This window comes from Eimeria mitis, genomic scaffold (genome assembly GCF_000499745.2).
Source record: "Eimeria mitis Houghton genomic scaffold, Emh_scaff191, whole genome shotgun sequence".
NCBI lineage: Eukaryota > Apicomplexa > Conoidasida > Eucoccidiorida > Eimeriidae > Eimeria > Eimeria mitis.
The window spans coordinates 7,716-24,501 of NW_013570232.1; the positions used below are offsets into that span (position 1 = coordinate 7,716).

Genomic DNA, 16,786 nt, shown 5'->3' on the forward strand with positions numbered 1-16,786 from the left:
ATATATATATATATATATATATATATATATATATATATATATATATGTATGTATATATATATATATGTATTGGCGGCACAGATACGTGAGCTACGACCACCACCTGGAGGTATCGGAGCTGGAGGACGGGACACTGAATTGTCAGCCTGTGACGCTGAAGAGATGCGGGCAGCTGGAGCAGCGAGATTACCTGGGGCGTTGTGTGTCAGCAGCAGACTGCACAGAAGCTTGCGGCCCCGAGGGGGGCAGCTTCCTCAGCACTGTCGGTGTATGCGAGTGCGCCAAAGCCATCGCAGAGACAGCGCAGTGCGATGGCAGCTGCAAGGCAGCGCTGCCCACGGTAGTACTGGAGGGAAAGGAAATGGCGTTAAAATATTCTGAGACAGAAGAAACAACTATCCTGCAACACCCAGATATAGATCTTTCTGAAGCCTATTTATACTGTACTATGTTTAGGGTAAGACAGTATATACACCCGAGAAGAAGAGGAAATGCAGTACAGGCTGAGTCCTCGCAGCCGTAAGAATATCCAGCTGTGCGCACCTTTGTGGTGTATGTACAGCAACTGTTCGCTGGTATTTCAATCCCCTGCGACATCCATTTCCAACGGGCAGATGAATCGGGGCTGCATGCGCTTTATGTCCCCCCAAGCTCTCTCTGGTCTCCGTCGCGTCGCTGGCACAGTGGGCCTCAGAGTCGCCGCTTGTTTTCTCGGGCCCGCCGGAGCTCCTGGCTTGCAAGTGGAGGCAGTAAGAGGCTGAGCAGCGACCACGAAGTATATACTCTACAGGGATCAGGGGCCCTTGAACAGCCCCGGCGCGGTGCTGCACAGTTCAGAAACTCTTATACAGAGCGCTCGATCTCGGCGCTGCAGTCTATGACCGTCGACAACTCCGTCATCTGTATCATCCAGGGCTCCTCAATTGTATGGGAGCTCAAAGACGGAGTTTACCCCATATACGTCACGGTCAGCCCGGCGTCCTGCATACATAGAAAGCAGCGCCAGCATACAAACAGCAGTTCATACTGAGGTCGCTGCAGTGGCCCTTCTTCTGTTGCTTCTGCTATAGCTAGCAGCACACGAAGCCCTCTGTAACATTGTAGTGGTGGTTATGTGTATCACTGCATATAACAATATATACCATCGTAGTGCTGGTTATAACTAGCAGTGGCTATAGCTGCTTGTATTACTATAGTGTTGGGGGGCAGGGGGGGTCGGGGGGGAGAGGGGCTGCACGGGCTATTGTGAACGGCGGTGTTTTTTTTTTTTTTTTGCATTCTCTTTGCTGCTTTTCAGGATTCTCTCTTGAATACAGGCAACACGTTCGACAGCAGTGGCCTCAGAGCACTGGCGAAACAGGTTGAGGAGGGGAAGAGCCCCAGTTTCTTTATTCAAACTTTTGAGGCTGAGGGGACCTTCGTCTTCGCCTCATCGATGCAAAACTCCAAACTTTCGCTTGTGCGAGTTCTGCCCCCAGGCATGGATTGCCCAGGAGACACTGGGTATGCCTCATTCAACAACTCTGCATGCATGCAGGGATCAGCAGCAGCCTCTGGAATATATGTGTGGCCTCATCACTCTCCGCAGCAACGCAACTGTGCCGTGGGATCCTAGCTGCATACTTAACCGCTTGCTGTTCTGCTTGCTTTCGGGTGGTGTCAGTGCATCTTCTTGGGTGCAATGAAGAGGCAGAGTTCACTTCTCTTTCTCTAATTTCGGTTTCAAGTGAAACGTGATGTGGCTTCAACTTGTGTTCAGATATCCTACTCCCATTCGTCTCCGCGCACTGAGCCTGTTGGCTATATCTCTATGGACAAACAATATCTTACTCGATCCAGACTGGGTCCTTCTTGTGGGGTTGCTGCTAGCACTGGTGTTCGTCGTGCTGATCCTCCTCAGCATAGCTGCTCGCTTCGTCCGCCACCGCTGGCCTTCTGCACAGCCACCAAGCAATGTAGTATCTGCTGTTTGCCTTGAAGGCTGTACTACGCTGGCTCTCAGAAACCATAAAGAGCCTCAACATCTAGCAGCAGGTTTCTATTCTAGTTACATGAGGCCGACGGGTTCAACTCGCATCGTACACTACAGAATACGAGATGATCTGCTCGACAGCACGGTGAGTTCAAACTTGAAATTTTCATAGGAAACTCTTCATTCAGTTTCAGCATCTATGGTGGGGTCCAGTGCACAGCTAGCTAGCTGAAGGATGAAATCCTATAGAATAGAATAGAATAGAAAATAATATAGAATAGTATAGAATACAAGACCACAGCATTCGACAGCAAAAATTTAGTGGCTGCAAACAACAACTACGCTTGCGACATCAAGAGCAGCGAGCTGCATGGGGCACCGCACGACACGGATGTTTTTCCTTGGAAACCCTGTGATGCTGCCTCACAGGAACAAGAGCAATATGATCCTGTTGCCGATGTAAAGCCGGCTCTTGACCGCCTGCATGTTGAAATAGACATTCAGGACCTCCGCGTCGTGCAAGTAAGGGCTCCTCAGCAGCAGTTCCCCCCAACTAGTTTTTGCGCTTGAAATCAGGGAAACTTTTTCTTGACTTTCAGCTGACTGCTGCATGCACAGACAGTGCAAATAGTCTGGAAAAAGATATTCATATTTCTATGTGGAAAGTTTGATCATGGCATTGTCTGCTTTGGCTTTCCTGCATTCTCAGGCAACTCTTGAGAAACTGTGCGACATGAGAAGGGCAGTTACACATCTGCTAGACCAGGAGATGCAACGCGAAAAGGAGACGTGCGCAGAAGCAACTCAGCTGGTGAGAAAAGGAGAGGGTTGTGGCCTCGCATCGGCATTTGCTGTTGCAACTTGAACTTGTTGTCTATCTACCTTCAAACGTATAAAAGCATTTATATGAATAACAAAAGGCACAAGCCCCTATCATATCGTTCACTCTACCTGCAACGGTGCGGCCGCAGGTTGGGAAGATGCTGGCTTCGTTGCAAGAAAGGGTTGACTCAGCGCAGCTGAAAGGCACTTTGTCAATAAGCAGCCGGCACGTGACCGCGCTGCTGCGTTGCATCTTGTCGGCCCTTCAAGGGCCTGAGAAGCGCCAAGAAGCTGAGGAGAAGCTCAGAGAACTCGATGGAGAACTTCAAGCCAAGCAAGGTCAAGAACAACCCGTTCTCAAGCGGGGAAATGCGGGCAACAAGGAAGCAGAGATACTGAGGGCTTGTGTCGCAAAGGCGGGCCCATCTGTCTTTGACTCCCTGGATGTAGCCATCAGGACTGCAAAGGAAGTACGTACTCCATTGAACTCCGCTACATACACGTGCATGAGCTTGCAAGAGAACCTAGTGCTCGAGGTGCACACAGCAGGGCAAGTATTAGGTTCTTTAGAGCGGACGATACTGTGCGAGGACGACAGTTGAGTGTAGTCGGGGAAAAAAAAAAATAAATTTCAAATAAAAAGGTTTAAACTCAAGAAAGGGCGGGCACGGGGGGTGGTTCTCAGGAACATTCTACCTTGATCACCGAACTAGGACAGCATCTGTTCTTGATGGCTGTAGTGGGAGACTGCTGCTCCTCTTGCTATACAGCTTGGCCTTGGAGTCTTCAGCATTTTTCCCTCTTTCATGTTGCAGTGCATTTGCATCTGTGATGTGGTTGCAGACCAAGGAGTCGGTGGAAGATATTCAAGAGGTCACCGATCAGTTTTCTTCGAAGGCTACAACAGACCCCGACGGCCAACGACACTTCATGTTGGCTTCGGTGTACGACTTGCTGCTGAAACGCGAGTCCAAGCAGGTTGCTGCCCGGTTCAAAAGTCTATCGTATTTGCACAGACATGTGGACCTGGCGGAGCGTAGAATGAAGGAAAAAATTGATGCTTTCACAAACATATGCAATATCTCCAGACAAGAAATGTTGTCTCTTCAAGTCACCCAGAGCACTGGCATCTTAGAGTGGCAGCAAGCCAGTCTCATCGAAAGGGCCAGGGAAGATGACCGGTAAGCTCGCTTGCTCACTTCGGTGCATGCATGCGGTGTCCCTCGCTGGCTAGTATAGATGTTTACGAGATATCCTCTCAAGTATCAATGCACGTATGTGAACTTTTCCCCCTTGGGAGACACAGCGGAGCCACCAGGAAGCGGAGACCTTTGGTGTGCTCGTGCTCCGCCTTGCTGCAGACTCCTAAGCGACATGTCAGGCCCGCTGAGTCGAGTCTTTCAAGAGGTACAGTTGACGCCCAAAGCTACGGCATGCAAACTCCGTCGGTTGTGAAGTTTGTTCCTTAACGAAGCAGAAGCGACACAGCGCAAGCCCTGCAAAGCAGGCGCTTCATCCCCCCCTCTCTCGGTGCTTGACGCTCTGACCAAAAGAACCCTGCCTGTGGCATATGTAATTTCCCTTAGGTGCTAGCAGAATTGATGGTAGCCCGCGACGACGAAGTTCCTTCTGTTGTGAACAACCTGACGGGCTCTATTGGGTCTATCATCCAGCAGAAGTGCGCCAAGTCAGTTGGCAACTGGACTCAGTCGGCCTACACCCGCAATGCAGGGAAGCAGCTGAAAGAATTGAAGCAACAGCAGGAAACACAAATTAAAGCGAAGACAGACGCACAGATGGAACTGCTGCGGACTTCGCTGCAAACTGCTCATGACGCGATAGCGAGACATTCGCATGTGTTGGCTGACCGCGAAAAGTCTGCACTGGCGAAACTCCATAAGGCCTTTAAGAAAGAAATTCGATCGATTTATGCAGCTGCAGCTGAAAAGGCGGCTGCAGCAGCAGATACACAGGCTGCAGCTTCAAGCTTAGCGCGCAAGTGCAAAGGCAGCTCAGCAGGACTCATACAGGAAATGGTAACAGCTCATCTCGTTACGTCTGAGGAGGAGGCTGATGGCCCGCAAACACCTCTAGCTTTGGACCCAGAGCGCATTGACGAGATGAAGAAGCGCGCACTAGAAGCCGTGGCAGCAGCTTTCTCTAGGCGTGAGGAGTTGCAAAAACAGTGCGAGGCTCTCAGGCTCGAACATTTAGAAAACCGCCATCAAGCCCTGCAAAAGTTCATCGCGGAGTCATCTCGGCTGGCTGTAAGGTCACCGCTTCTGGGGATCGTTACGCTGTGGAGGAGGTTCAGCATCCTTGGCTTGTCGTGTTTGCCTCTACTCACTGTGCAACCCCCCATAGGTTTGCCTTGTCTCAAGCATACGACTCAGTTTTCAATATGGCTGTAGCATATCTCATCTAGTAGCCGACGGATGCTGTGTTTCTGCAGTCCGATCGAGCACGAGGTGCAGTCGCCAAGATTTCAGTGCTGGCTGAGACCGCTGCATCGGAAGAGGCTAGTCTTGGGGCCCCTCTATTGCGGCATATGGGTCTATCGCGAGCTTTCGAGGACTTGTCTCAAGTTCGCGCTTTGCCTGATACTACCAGAGATCGAATCCAGGAACTCAGGGAACAGCAAAAGGCGGGCTTTCAGAACCTTATAGAATCCCACACTAAGCAATTCAGAGTCGCACACGCGGTGGCGGTTGTCGGCCTCAAACGCACGTAGGTCTTATGGAAGCGCTCGCCACCCAAAGGAGTCTACACGCATGCAACCATGGTGACTGCTGGAAATGACTCAATATGTTTCTGCCTATGCTTGAATTGGTCCCGTATTTACCCAGAAAAAAAGAACAGAGAATCGCTGCATTTGACTTGTCGCTGAAGGCCAGTTTCCTTCTGGCGCAGCCACATATTCGCAAGCTTCAAACGGCAGCTTGAATGTCTCAACAGCAAAATTTTCCACATCGACATTCCCGTTGAGAGCTGAACAGCTAGCTCCCCTCTGTCAATTAGGCCCATACCAATGTGAAAACTACTCCGTGTGTTTCCTCCCCTTTCTGGCATGCAACGTGCAGAAACGGTCGGTACATTGAGGGATTGAAACAAGCAATGTTCACACACCGAGAAGAGACAGATAGTTTGGCTAAGGAGGCAGCAGAGAAGATCGCAGCTCTCCATCGAGAAGACATGAGAGAGAGGACGCAGCTTAAGGTTCTAGTGGAGCAAGTGAGTGGCTAGCACTGGCTATTCGTGGGAGCACAATACTCAGTTCTAGACTCTAGTCAACTCTTAGAATTAGCAACAATTTCCTTCACAAATGATAGCCACGATATGTTGTGAATCTGAACCACAGAGTATATCCCAGGGCTTCCTATTGGGGGTAGAAGCAGACGTCCGCGCCCAAACGTTCCAGAAGCAGCTGAACCTCCTGGAGGGTTACAGGGGTCACCAATACGATATTCATGAACTAGAATCTCGGCTTAAGGAGTTAGCCAGCGGGGAGCAGGATACAATCAAGCGCGCACGCGTAAGTAACCAGCGAACTCCACAAGCCCGAAGCTGGTTTCCCCGTCGAAAACACAGCTACAAGCTGTGTTCTCGACTTGCTTTCTGGTGCTTAGGCAGGGTTATGCGTGAAAGGCACTGAGTAGCCCCAGTTAAGGTAATACTCACGATTCATTTGTTCACCCCAGTTAAGTTAATACTCACGATTCATTTGTTCACGTGTTCAGGACGAAGAGGAATCTCGGCTTACCGGCGAAATTACATCATTCGAGATGCTAAGTGCAAAGGAGGAGGAGCTGCTCGAGCTCCTTCACACAGAAAAAATGCGGGGCAGCGATGTAACACATCTGGAGATTGCTGCAACCGAAGTACACGAAGCGGAAGTCCAGAGTACCACTGCTCGGGTTACCGAGCTGCTGCTGCAGCATGCAGAAACGAAGGCAGCGGCAATGATCAGCATATCTGTGAGTGTATGAGACTTCCCAATTGTAGGCCTGCAGTCTGTTGGTTGTGTTTACACGAAAATATTCCCGTTGGCTTGCCGCTCTGCTCTCGCCCTGCACTTATTGGTTTCATCAATGCTTAGCTAATTCCTGCAGACTGGCGGCGCTTCAAGTGTAGACGCAGACATAGCTGATTACTGCTCAAGCTGGGAGAAGGTGCTCGCTACATCAGCATCAAATAAGGCTGAAGAGACGCAGAGGCAAAAGGCGGCATATGGCGAACGTATACGCAGCCTTTCCAAGTCCCAGGAAGCTAACAAAGCTTCACGGCGCAGGCAGCAGCTGCACGTCTCTCATGAAATCATGGAGGTGGGACCCGTGGCTCGCCTATGGCTCTGTATAATACATATTGACGGTCTAGGAACCCTTGCCCTTTCCCACTTTCAGTGTCTCCGTTTGTGTGCACACATGATAGTGGTGAACCTGGTCATCCAAGCGTCACTCATGGTTGGTTACTGCGTGCTTCTGATTTCTCTTTGACAGCTACAACAGTACCAGGGCCCGCTGGCGAATGAAAAGGGCCGCTTTATGAATGACTTGCTGCACCAACTCGCTCTCCACCAGGCGGATATCGAGTTTGAAAGGGAGAAAGCCCGAATAACTGGCAAGCAGGAAGAGGAGCTACGAGCAGTAGAGGCTGAACTGGAACAGCTCGAAGCCTTAGACCAACAGATGCAACAGGCAGGTTCCGCAGCAGCAGGAGACGCAGCTGCAAATGCAGAAGGGTCATCTGAAACTACCGGAGGGGCTCAGCAGACGGGAGAAGACCAACAAAAATCCAGCGCGGAAGCGGGATCAGCTGAGGAAGCAAGCGGGAGCCCCGATGGGCTTGATAAGAGTGCAGAGAGCGCTGATGGTGAGGAGAGTGGAGAAGGCGGGCGACAATCAGCGACGCAGCCCGACGAAGAAGCAGCGGCCAACAGACGGCGGCAGCTAGAGATGGCGCTAGCTTCAGGGGACATTAGCGCAGCCCAGGCGCAGCTCATGGAGGAATACCGAGAACGCATGAGGCAGGCTGAGACAGCCAACGATCAGGAAAGGCTAATGCAGGACCAGCGCGCCCAGCAGTTGCTGCAAGAAAGACGACAGCGCCTGCTGGAAAAGAAGGCCCGCCTTCAAGCTGAGCAACAAAAAGCTCTGGAGGAACTGGAGAAGGAGAGGCAGCTGAAGCTTGATAAGCTGCAGCAAGAACTGCAGCAAGACCTCGTTGACTTTTCCATCGAATTCGAAGTAGAACCACAAGAGCTCGACAAGCTTGCCAGGCAGTTCTGGACAGAATCCAACCAAAGGTATCAACGGCAGCTGCGAGAAATGGAGAAGAGGCATGCGCAACAAATGGAGGATGCCTATGACCGTTTCATTCAAGACTGGGCTGCGCGTCACGACGGCGATATCGACGTAAGTATATGTGATTACAAAAGTTTAATATTCCTTTTTCTGGGATACAGGGATGCTGAGTTTGCGCTCCCTATGCAATCTCCATACGTGAGACAGGGCAGCACAACCCACACGATCCGTTGGAGTTCCACTGCCGTTTGCTTCAGGCTGAGCTCCAGCTGCGGCATGCAGGTTGGAGAGCTGCTTCACGGCACATAGAGGACAACCAGTTGCACGAGAAGTGCGAGCTAGAAGATTCATGGCAAGCATCCCTAGAAGGTAGGATCGTAACTAGAAGAGAAGAACAATTGTTAGGAAACGTGCAGCAACGTATGCAATGATTCGCTTTCTTCCTTTGTCTCTACGTGGGAATCATACTGAGTTGCTAGTGGCTGGGCCCCTACAGCTGTAGGCTGTGAAAGCCCCGTGACGTTACTGTTGCATTAGTCTATGCATTGGCCTCTATATCCCCTAACTTTGCAGTATCCCCTTCGTGCAAGGCTCCTTGTCCATTTATGTACAGGGAAACTAAAGCTGTTGGCTGCGAAAGGCAGCGAGACGGCGAAGGCATATTTGGAAGAGACGAAAGAGAGTCAGTTCTAAGGGAATAGAGGGCCACATGCAACGCCCGCTGCCGCAGTGATCGCAGTGACTTCAGATGCCGCTGGAGGAGCTATTTACCCATGCTCCAGGATTAGTGATCGATATTTTCATGCGTGTTTTGTTCCTGGGTATATCGCAAAGGGGAGACGTTCGTTGCGTATCATATTTGTTGCAGTGAGAGCATCCATGGCTGAGGTGTGGAAGCAGCGGTTTGAGGCAATTCACCAAGAACAGCTTGCCGCTCAAAGGGCAATGCAGGAGAAGGAGGCAGCGTACAAGGCACATGTTGACGAACGAATCAAAGCTGTCGAGGTGAGGATTCGTCCATGCATTCACCATCTGCAGGGCACTTCTTTTTGCAAACAACGAAGAGCATGCGCTGCGGAAAGCTGTCTTCAGCTGTGTCTCTTACAGAGTTACTTGGCCTCATGCAACGACATTCGATGTCAATAAAAAAAGCAATTGTATCTTATAACTTGCATCGCTGGCGTTCGCACTTGTCTACGCGTGCTAACGACCGCTTTGTTCCTCTACCACATTCGCCCCACTGCTCGAATCTATCAAAGTTTCTGTCGATGGACTGCAGGCGCAATGGGCACAAAAGCTAGTTGACCTGAAAAACGAAGAGTGGTCGAAGGTGCAACAAGCTCAGGAGCTGGCAGAAGCTGGTTTGCAGGAAAGGAGAAAGATGATTGATGCGGCCATTGAAGCAAGGGCGAAGGCATGCAAAGGAGGAGCTGAAGGAGCAGACGGGGTGCACGGAAATGCAGTGAACGAACGATTGTTGAATGAACTCGCAGCGGACTTGCGGCAGCTCCAGCATGCCCTTCAAGCTGAAAAGAACCGCCAGAACGCCATATATCACGAGAAATTGCTAAACAGGATGCAGCGGAGAAGGAAGCGCATCATTACGGATGCAGCAAAGGAGCGAAAAGCCATGGAGCAAGAATCTATTGAGCAGCAGGCACAATTGCTCAGTCAGCAACTTCACCGGCAACGATTTTTGTTTGGTCGGGCAAAAACCCACCAGGTCAGTAGCTCTCGTCACTGTGGTACCTTTACCCAACTTCCGATCGCTAACGCGCTCAGTTTTCAGTTTCTGTTTTGCACAGGGCAGTCAGCCTCTCAACCATTGGTCAACTATTGTTGCGTATGCTTAGCTGCATTCGACGACTTATGACAGTGCCGTTTTCGCAGAATACACGCCCCCAATGGGAGAGCAGTGTCAGGCTGTTCGTGATATGTGCAGGTGGCGCTCAAGTTCTCGCACCAGTGGCTGGCGAAAGCCCGGAAACACCTGCGGGCTCTTGCAGAAGGCACAGATGAAGACGAGCGCAAGCTTCACGAATTTTCGGAGAAGGAATTCTATAAAAGATGCGCTCGCATGCGGTAGGTACTCCCGGAGAGGTGCAAAAGCTATTTTCCTGGGCAAAAAGCTCGTGGATCTCACATTTACAGGCGGCAATTCTACCTGCTCGTCCGTAATTCATTCTCGTGTAGCAAGGTATGGAGCTAGCTGTCTAGCTGTGCTTCATCAAGTTTCTCTGCTAACTATGCTTGTGGTCTTTTGCGCGCAACGCAGCACGACACTGGCGAAGAGCATGAAGCAAGTTGAAATGCTCATCAGGAATTTGGTGCCGGAAAAGCGATCACGAGAGTTAACAAAGGGAGAAGCCGGGGCAAGTCTTAAGGAGGATCATGAAAGCCAGGCCGCTCGCCTGAAAATGTGCCTCCAGGAGGTGAGCAAATTAAAGTTGGTTCCGTCAAACTTTCAGATAAATCTACCTATCCATATTCTGGATGTTGATTGGTTGCACCCTGTTGTAGAGCTACTCTACACCTCCCACTCACCGTGTCTTCCCCTGTGCCAAATGGAACCACAATTTGGTGCTTCTGCTGCGTATGCGGCCACAGGTTTCCAAGTCCACTGCCCAGCTCAACATCGTCCAGCGCAGGTTTCTTGGTCCCCGCACCTAGGGCGCAGATATTCCAGTAATAGTTTCTAGTTTATTGCGATTCTGAGTCAAAACCCCGCATGTTGGCATTCATTAGTGGGGTAGAACTATCAGTATTGGCTTCCATCTGTTTTGCGTAGCGATCAGCCGGCCATATCCCGTGCTCTGGTCAGTGCGGCCACCACCGGCTGCCTACACTATTCCCACACATTTCGTTTTGACTCATTCCTTTTATCTTTTTTACGTATATCTGCCCTCGTAAAGCAGTGTGCTGCTTACAGCTCCTGATTCAATTCGAGTAGTCGCCTATTCCGGTCTGTTCTTTAAGTACAACTTTCGCCCAAGCCCAAGCCTTTGCGGGTTAACTGCCACAAGCTAGAAACGCGTGCTGTTTCTCTTGTTCACGCGCCCCGCATCGTTAAGTATTTCGTTAGACAACAACATGGCATATCCAAGCTAGGAACCCTTGGGGCTTGTACCGTTCATGTGGCGTCATAGGATATATATAACTAGTTTACAATTTAGATCATGACAATGCTTTACAAACGGCAGCATCACTGGTAGGCGTGGTGGATTGACACTGTTGCAGACCTATGTAACTAGCGAGCTCAAGATGGTGGTGTTTACAGTAGCGGCATTCAGGCACTCTGTATAGCCACAAGTAAAGCAGAATACTTCACGGCACATACAACAAGAGAAAGGTCCCCTAAGATCCTCCGCATTAGTGCAAAGACGGTCCGCATTGTAATCTGTTGAACTAACGAGTTTACATGCATGCGTATAAAGCTTTTGCATTGGCGCAACGATCAATCAGCGCTAGACGCACGTAGATATTCAATTTTGTTTGGCTTGATTGCCTTCCCGTTAAAATCTCACTACACAATTGTATCATTTTGGGTCAGACTTCAGTACTCTCACAGGTGTCCTGCTTTCAACAGTTTCCAACGCCATTCAGTTGCGTCCAACAAGATATCTGCAGTGTAACGAACAAGTAAACCGTCCGGCGGATCGATTTAAGGTGTACAGGGGGTCAGGCGTTGTCCCTGAATGTAAAATTCCGAGGTTAAGCCTACGTATTTGTATGGATTGAGATTCCACTTGGTTACAGCAGCCTTCATCCAGTGAAACTCGCCATACAGGTCTCCATTACACACACCAGTAACTAAATATTATCGTTGCAAGGCCCGCGATTTTAGAAACAGAGTTTGTCAACGAACTACACCCAGCAGTAGCCATGTTATGCGGGCGAAAGTAGTAGTCCTCCATACGGTGACGTAAGTGCTCTCTAGATGGAACACCACAGCGCACGAACGTGAGTTGTACCTGAGCACCCTGAACTCACCGACGGCTTATAAACTGTTGTATGTTGAACATGCATCTAAAGTAAAGGGAAGGCAGCACAGGAGCGGGAACGTATCACTATCACTCTGAGTGTATGACCTGGCTGCAGGGGTTAGCATTGTTTTGTTGCTGTTCCACTCGGTTTCAAGCCACCGCTGCTGGCCCTTCCACAACACGCACACGTTCCTTTTTCACGGGTCGGCAGACAGTGAAACAGAATACTAGAAAAACCTGGGGTAAGCCAGCTTTGACACTGCATTTCATTGCTGGTGTCGGTGACCCTTAGGGTCGTTCGGCGTATAACGGAAGTGTTGACGCTGGTGGAAGCAATTCGCTCTTTTCATTATACGTGATTCTGTCCAAATTTGTAACATAAATTTTGGAAGGTGGAATAAACTAATATTTGTTGGCTGCGTCGCATGCAGCCCATGGATTGGGATGGTCAGCACTGTCTGGCGAGGAAGGGCTTGCTGGAAGTACTTCGTTAAATACAGAAGGGAACTATATGGGGTTCCAGAACGACTTTTATTTAATTTTTAGATTGTTAAAGACAGCGACTAGGTGGTTGGGGTAACGCCCCATAGCTGGCTGTAAGTAGGTTTCGGACTACGTACGGGAGGGAGCCGAAGGCTTAGGTCTAGTAACAGGCTGGCGCACAAAGTACTGCATAAAGAGAAAACACGGTTTCATCCGCTAAAATGATTTCCAAACTCATGTTTCCCCTTTAACGGAAACGCATGCTGAGCCGCCACGCGAAGACCACCTGCCTCCCTGCACACACCTAGCGCCCCGTGCAGGATCGACATTTGAAGAGGGGTAGCACCATTCTGCAATTTGTTCAGTCCTTCCCTCTGGCCAAGGGAATGTTGCTGGAAAGCAAGTTTTTCGCTGCCTTGCTTCTCGTCACAGCTAGCCTTGCGCCACAGCCGACAAAGGGGTGGTGCTACCTGGAAGGGTTTACACTCGGCAGGGGGCGGAGGCTCTATTTGCTGAAAGCCAAGGTCGAAAATGACTGTGCAAGGGCATGTGAAGATGTTTCGCCCTGTACTCATTGGTCCTTTGACAGGGGTAGGAGCTACTGTACGCTGAGAACGGAGGATCCTGAAGAAAAAATGCTGATCCGCAGACAGGACGATGCATTGTCAGGCACAGAGGATTGCTCCCTGGCTATTTCGCGTATGTACTGCTCCTTCACATTAATTAGTTAAGCTCACTCATCCAAACCCCAAAAGACAGCAGCATTCCAGCAAGATTACCACACATGAGGAACCGGCTTCCAATTGCGATGCCCAACCACCGGATCTAGAAAGCACTGTGTGACTTGCCACTTATACACATTAGATTGTTTGAAAGCATTTTTATTTGTCTTGCATCGCTTTGTCGACTCAGTGACGAATGGTGGATATTCGTGTTTTTCTGATGGGTGGACGGTCTTATTAGCCGCATCCGATCCCTTGTCGTCGGAAGAGCAACGCAGATCACAGCTTTTACATACTGGCGCTGCTCTAAACGCAAACGATTGCCAGCTTCTTTGTCAGGAGACCGATGCGGGGTGCGTCGTTTGGGAGTGGGACGTATTGACGAAGGACTGCCGATTATGGGGGAGCGAGATAACCCTGCGCCGCCCAGATGACTTGCCTTTGGGCTATTCTGTGTATACGTCTCCTATTGATGAAGCTCCAGACGACGTTCCAGATGCGCAGCGCAGCGACGATACAATGGAAAAAAGACTTGAAACGATGAAGACCGTCATCGGTCCACGCATCTGTCCACGTCCCCTTGTCGTGGAGTCCAGAGAAATGAACGAAGTTGCGTCTCGCTCTACGCAATGCACATTCCCTACAGGTGCGAGATTTTGCACCCTAGCAAGCCTGAAACAAAAGTTCCCTATTTCAAGGTCCCTATATTGTAGTTAACTAAAATAATAAGCGGACGCTCAGTCTTGCACTACTACGTACATATTTTGCACACCCAATGGAAGTAGGCGTACGCTATAGGATTCGGTTGCCGGAAATACCCAAATTCGCTCTTCCCACTGATACGCTCATTCTTCTTCCAGCATTGCCTCTATTAGCTGATAGCGAAACAGCCAATGTTACTGATTACGCATCGCTCCCAGGATAGTTCACTGGGTCATATGCGAAGGATCCACACACCTTAGCAGTGAATTTGCATGCTGCAAAATGAAGCGATCCATAAGAGTCTGTGCGTGTTTACTCAGTGCGGTTATATCCATGGAGAGCCTTAACTCGGCTTAATGTTGGTCAAAATTCGTTCACCTTACACGCATTAAATACTAGTCTCCATGATGGTCAGGCAGACGCAGGGCATTTCCAGATTTTTCTTACTATTTCAGCGTTTCCAAGTGAGACATTACAGCGCGCAGAAAGAAGCATGATTCAAATAAAGCACGAAGCACTCCAAACAAAAAAACTCACGGGTGTTTTCGTGGGGGTTGACAGCAAAACCCCTACAGTGAAAGCTATCACTGACAAGGTTGCCTCTCCCGAGGCGTGTCAAACATTGTGCAAAAGCACAAAGAGCTGCGAAATGTTCACTTACTACATCGACGGTCGCTCCGGGGCAAATTGCGTCCTCAAGAGAGCTATTCTGGTTAATGAAGCATTTATCCATCCTGTCGCTATCACTGGGAGCACCACGACGACCACCGCTCTTGCGCGTAAGTTCATATGCTCCCCTCCTAACACCCCCCATAGTAAGGACTTCCCTCCCCAAAAAAAAATAATGGACTGCAGTTGAACATTTCAATTAATGCTGCCGATATTGAAAGAATGGTATCGACATGCAGAGCTCCTATGCGTTGTCCTGTGCAATCGCCAGTGCGTGGAATGAAGTTCGGCTATGAAATGAAAAACAGTACGATTATCACGCCAGAGAATCCCGGCGACTTTACGGTAGGTGTGACGCACGAACAGATGTTCCAAATGACATCCAAGGTGGATGCACTGGCTAAGGAGGCTTGCACTTTGCTCGGTGTAAAAGGTTACGCAGTTATCGATTATATTAGCCAGGCAGTCCATGCAGTTGCAGCCAGCGGCGCCACGGAAAGCGTCAGCCCCAGTCTCAATTACATAAACTGTAGCAAAGTGAGCTAAACTCATTTACTCATTTTTAATTCGTTTTTTCGGGTTCTTACGCCCATGAGAAGTCATAACACCGCAATAGCCGCTTTCGACTCTATACGCTATGCTTAACAGTGAATAGACCCCGGCCCGCTGGACCAAATTGTATCTGGGCAATAGGTCGCTTCTCCCCGTCTACCACTGGTAAGAATAAGGGCGCGTATTTGACGGTTAAGGTGGTCCAAAAGTCATATCATGCCAAGAGCAGTGCATTTGTTTCGGGAGCTCGCTCGCGAGTAACTATTCAGCTAGAGTAGCCCACTCCTACAAAACCTACTATAGGTTTCAAATTGTCTGCTCCCAAACGTCCCATTTAAGAAGCCGTGGTCCTGACCCCATTTCGCTTGCCAACGCGGCGAGAGAGTGCACTTAGAGCTACATGCAAACACCCATGCACATCCCAATTTTGCGAGTTTCTGTGACTCCCATGATACTAAAGGAGAAGCTCCATGCAAATGCTCTAGCAGCCTATGGCGCTTGATACACATTTGGAACAGCGCAGCATGGAGGGCATGTACTCTCATTCCATGTAAGCGCCCCGACCCCCACCCCGCTCCCCTCCTGAACAGCCTCAGGTAAAGGCAAGCCTAGCCATCACACATTTTATGAGGTGATCTACTGGAGTGCCCCGACTTTTGGGGTCTCATACTTTAGCCTCTCAAGCAGCAAACCGACTAGCAGTACTATTGCAGCATGGGCATACGCACACTGCCTCTCAGCAGGTCCCCCAGAGCAAGCCAGCTCAGCGGAATTTGTGGATTTAGGGGTCATAGGGCCCTTGGAACTTGATCGCACTCTCGTCCATGGATACACCAAGCAGTGCCTGCAGCCGTAAGTCTTGTGTTCCCTACGACAAGACAAATGCATTAAAAAACAAAACTGTGAGACCTAGTAGGGAAACAACTTCTGCACGAATACAAGTTGTGAATCCATCGCAATGGAGCTACTGCGGGCGCAGTAAGCTGATGCTGAGTGGTGTCAGCCCTCACTCTCTCACATGCTGTGTGAGAAACTCGCCTTCAGAAGGGCCAGTCTAAGGGGAGTTTGGGGCTTCAGTGATCATGTGCCCCCCGGAGCTTGATCCCACTCACGTTAACAGATGCACCAGTCTCTTCCAGCAGATCTGCGTCTTGTGCCCCAAACGACAACCCAAACACCGATGAAAAATAATTCTGGGGCCTAGGAGGGATCCAAGCTCCCTCACATGATAGATCGGTCTAAGATAAATTAGAGCCTTTCTTTTTAGTAAAAGCATTTGCAGTTAGCTTCACGTAGTACTATATTGTATCTCTGAAGAACTAGTGTGGGGTGCACAAATAGAACCCAATAGTTGAGCAGAGCGAGCTGGCAGGCAATAACTACCATAGAGAAACAACAACATAACAAACTAACAAGAGAACAAGTTTGAAGAAGAAACTGGGATAATCAATTTGCTTAAAGCAAATTGATTATCCCACTTTCTTCTCCAAACTTGTTCTCTCTGCAACCCCACTAGAGCAGGCACTGCGGTCTTTGCGGGTGGGAGAGGACATGGCGTAGCATGTTGCAATGCCTTTTCCG

At 49.7% G+C, this 16,786-nt stretch overlaps 1 protein-coding gene across 1 annotated transcript in view; it reads left to right on the forward strand.

Annotated features, from left to right (window-relative positions):
- EMH_0002640 (uncharacterized protein) overlaps nucleotides 1-10,764 on the forward strand; it is a gene marked incomplete at both ends in the record, with an annotated part of 17,494 nt that extends 6,730 nt beyond the window's left edge. The window contains 23 exons of the mRNA XM_013496093.1: nucleotides 82-457; nucleotides 563-967; nucleotides 1,298-1,503; nucleotides 1,760-2,117; nucleotides 2,402-2,494; nucleotides 2,682-2,783; nucleotides 2,944-3,264; nucleotides 3,638-3,975; nucleotides 4,156-4,201; nucleotides 4,381-5,061; nucleotides 5,247-5,521; nucleotides 5,875-6,025; nucleotides 6,153-6,326; nucleotides 6,532-6,768; nucleotides 6,904-7,116; nucleotides 7,291-8,205; nucleotides 8,352-8,463; nucleotides 8,708-8,776; nucleotides 8,963-9,099; nucleotides 9,374-9,817; nucleotides 10,037-10,176; nucleotides 10,370-10,526; nucleotides 10,702-10,764. Coding sequence (XP_013351547.1) covers nucleotides 82-457; nucleotides 563-967; nucleotides 1,298-1,503; nucleotides 1,760-2,117; nucleotides 2,402-2,494; nucleotides 2,682-2,783; nucleotides 2,944-3,264; nucleotides 3,638-3,975; nucleotides 4,156-4,201; nucleotides 4,381-5,061; nucleotides 5,247-5,521; nucleotides 5,875-6,025; nucleotides 6,153-6,326; nucleotides 6,532-6,768; nucleotides 6,904-7,116; nucleotides 7,291-8,205; nucleotides 8,352-8,463; nucleotides 8,708-8,776; nucleotides 8,963-9,099; nucleotides 9,374-9,817; nucleotides 10,037-10,176; nucleotides 10,370-10,526; nucleotides 10,702-10,764 — 6,013 coding nt within the window. The remainder of the gene's footprint in view (nucleotides 1-81; nucleotides 458-562; nucleotides 968-1,297; nucleotides 1,504-1,759; nucleotides 2,118-2,401; nucleotides 2,495-2,681; nucleotides 2,784-2,943; nucleotides 3,265-3,637; nucleotides 3,976-4,155; nucleotides 4,202-4,380; nucleotides 5,062-5,246; nucleotides 5,522-5,874; nucleotides 6,026-6,152; nucleotides 6,327-6,531; nucleotides 6,769-6,903; nucleotides 7,117-7,290; nucleotides 8,206-8,351; nucleotides 8,464-8,707; nucleotides 8,777-8,962; nucleotides 9,100-9,373; nucleotides 9,818-10,036; nucleotides 10,177-10,369; nucleotides 10,527-10,701) is intronic.
- Nucleotides 10,765-16,786: the final 6,022 nt, after the last annotated feature.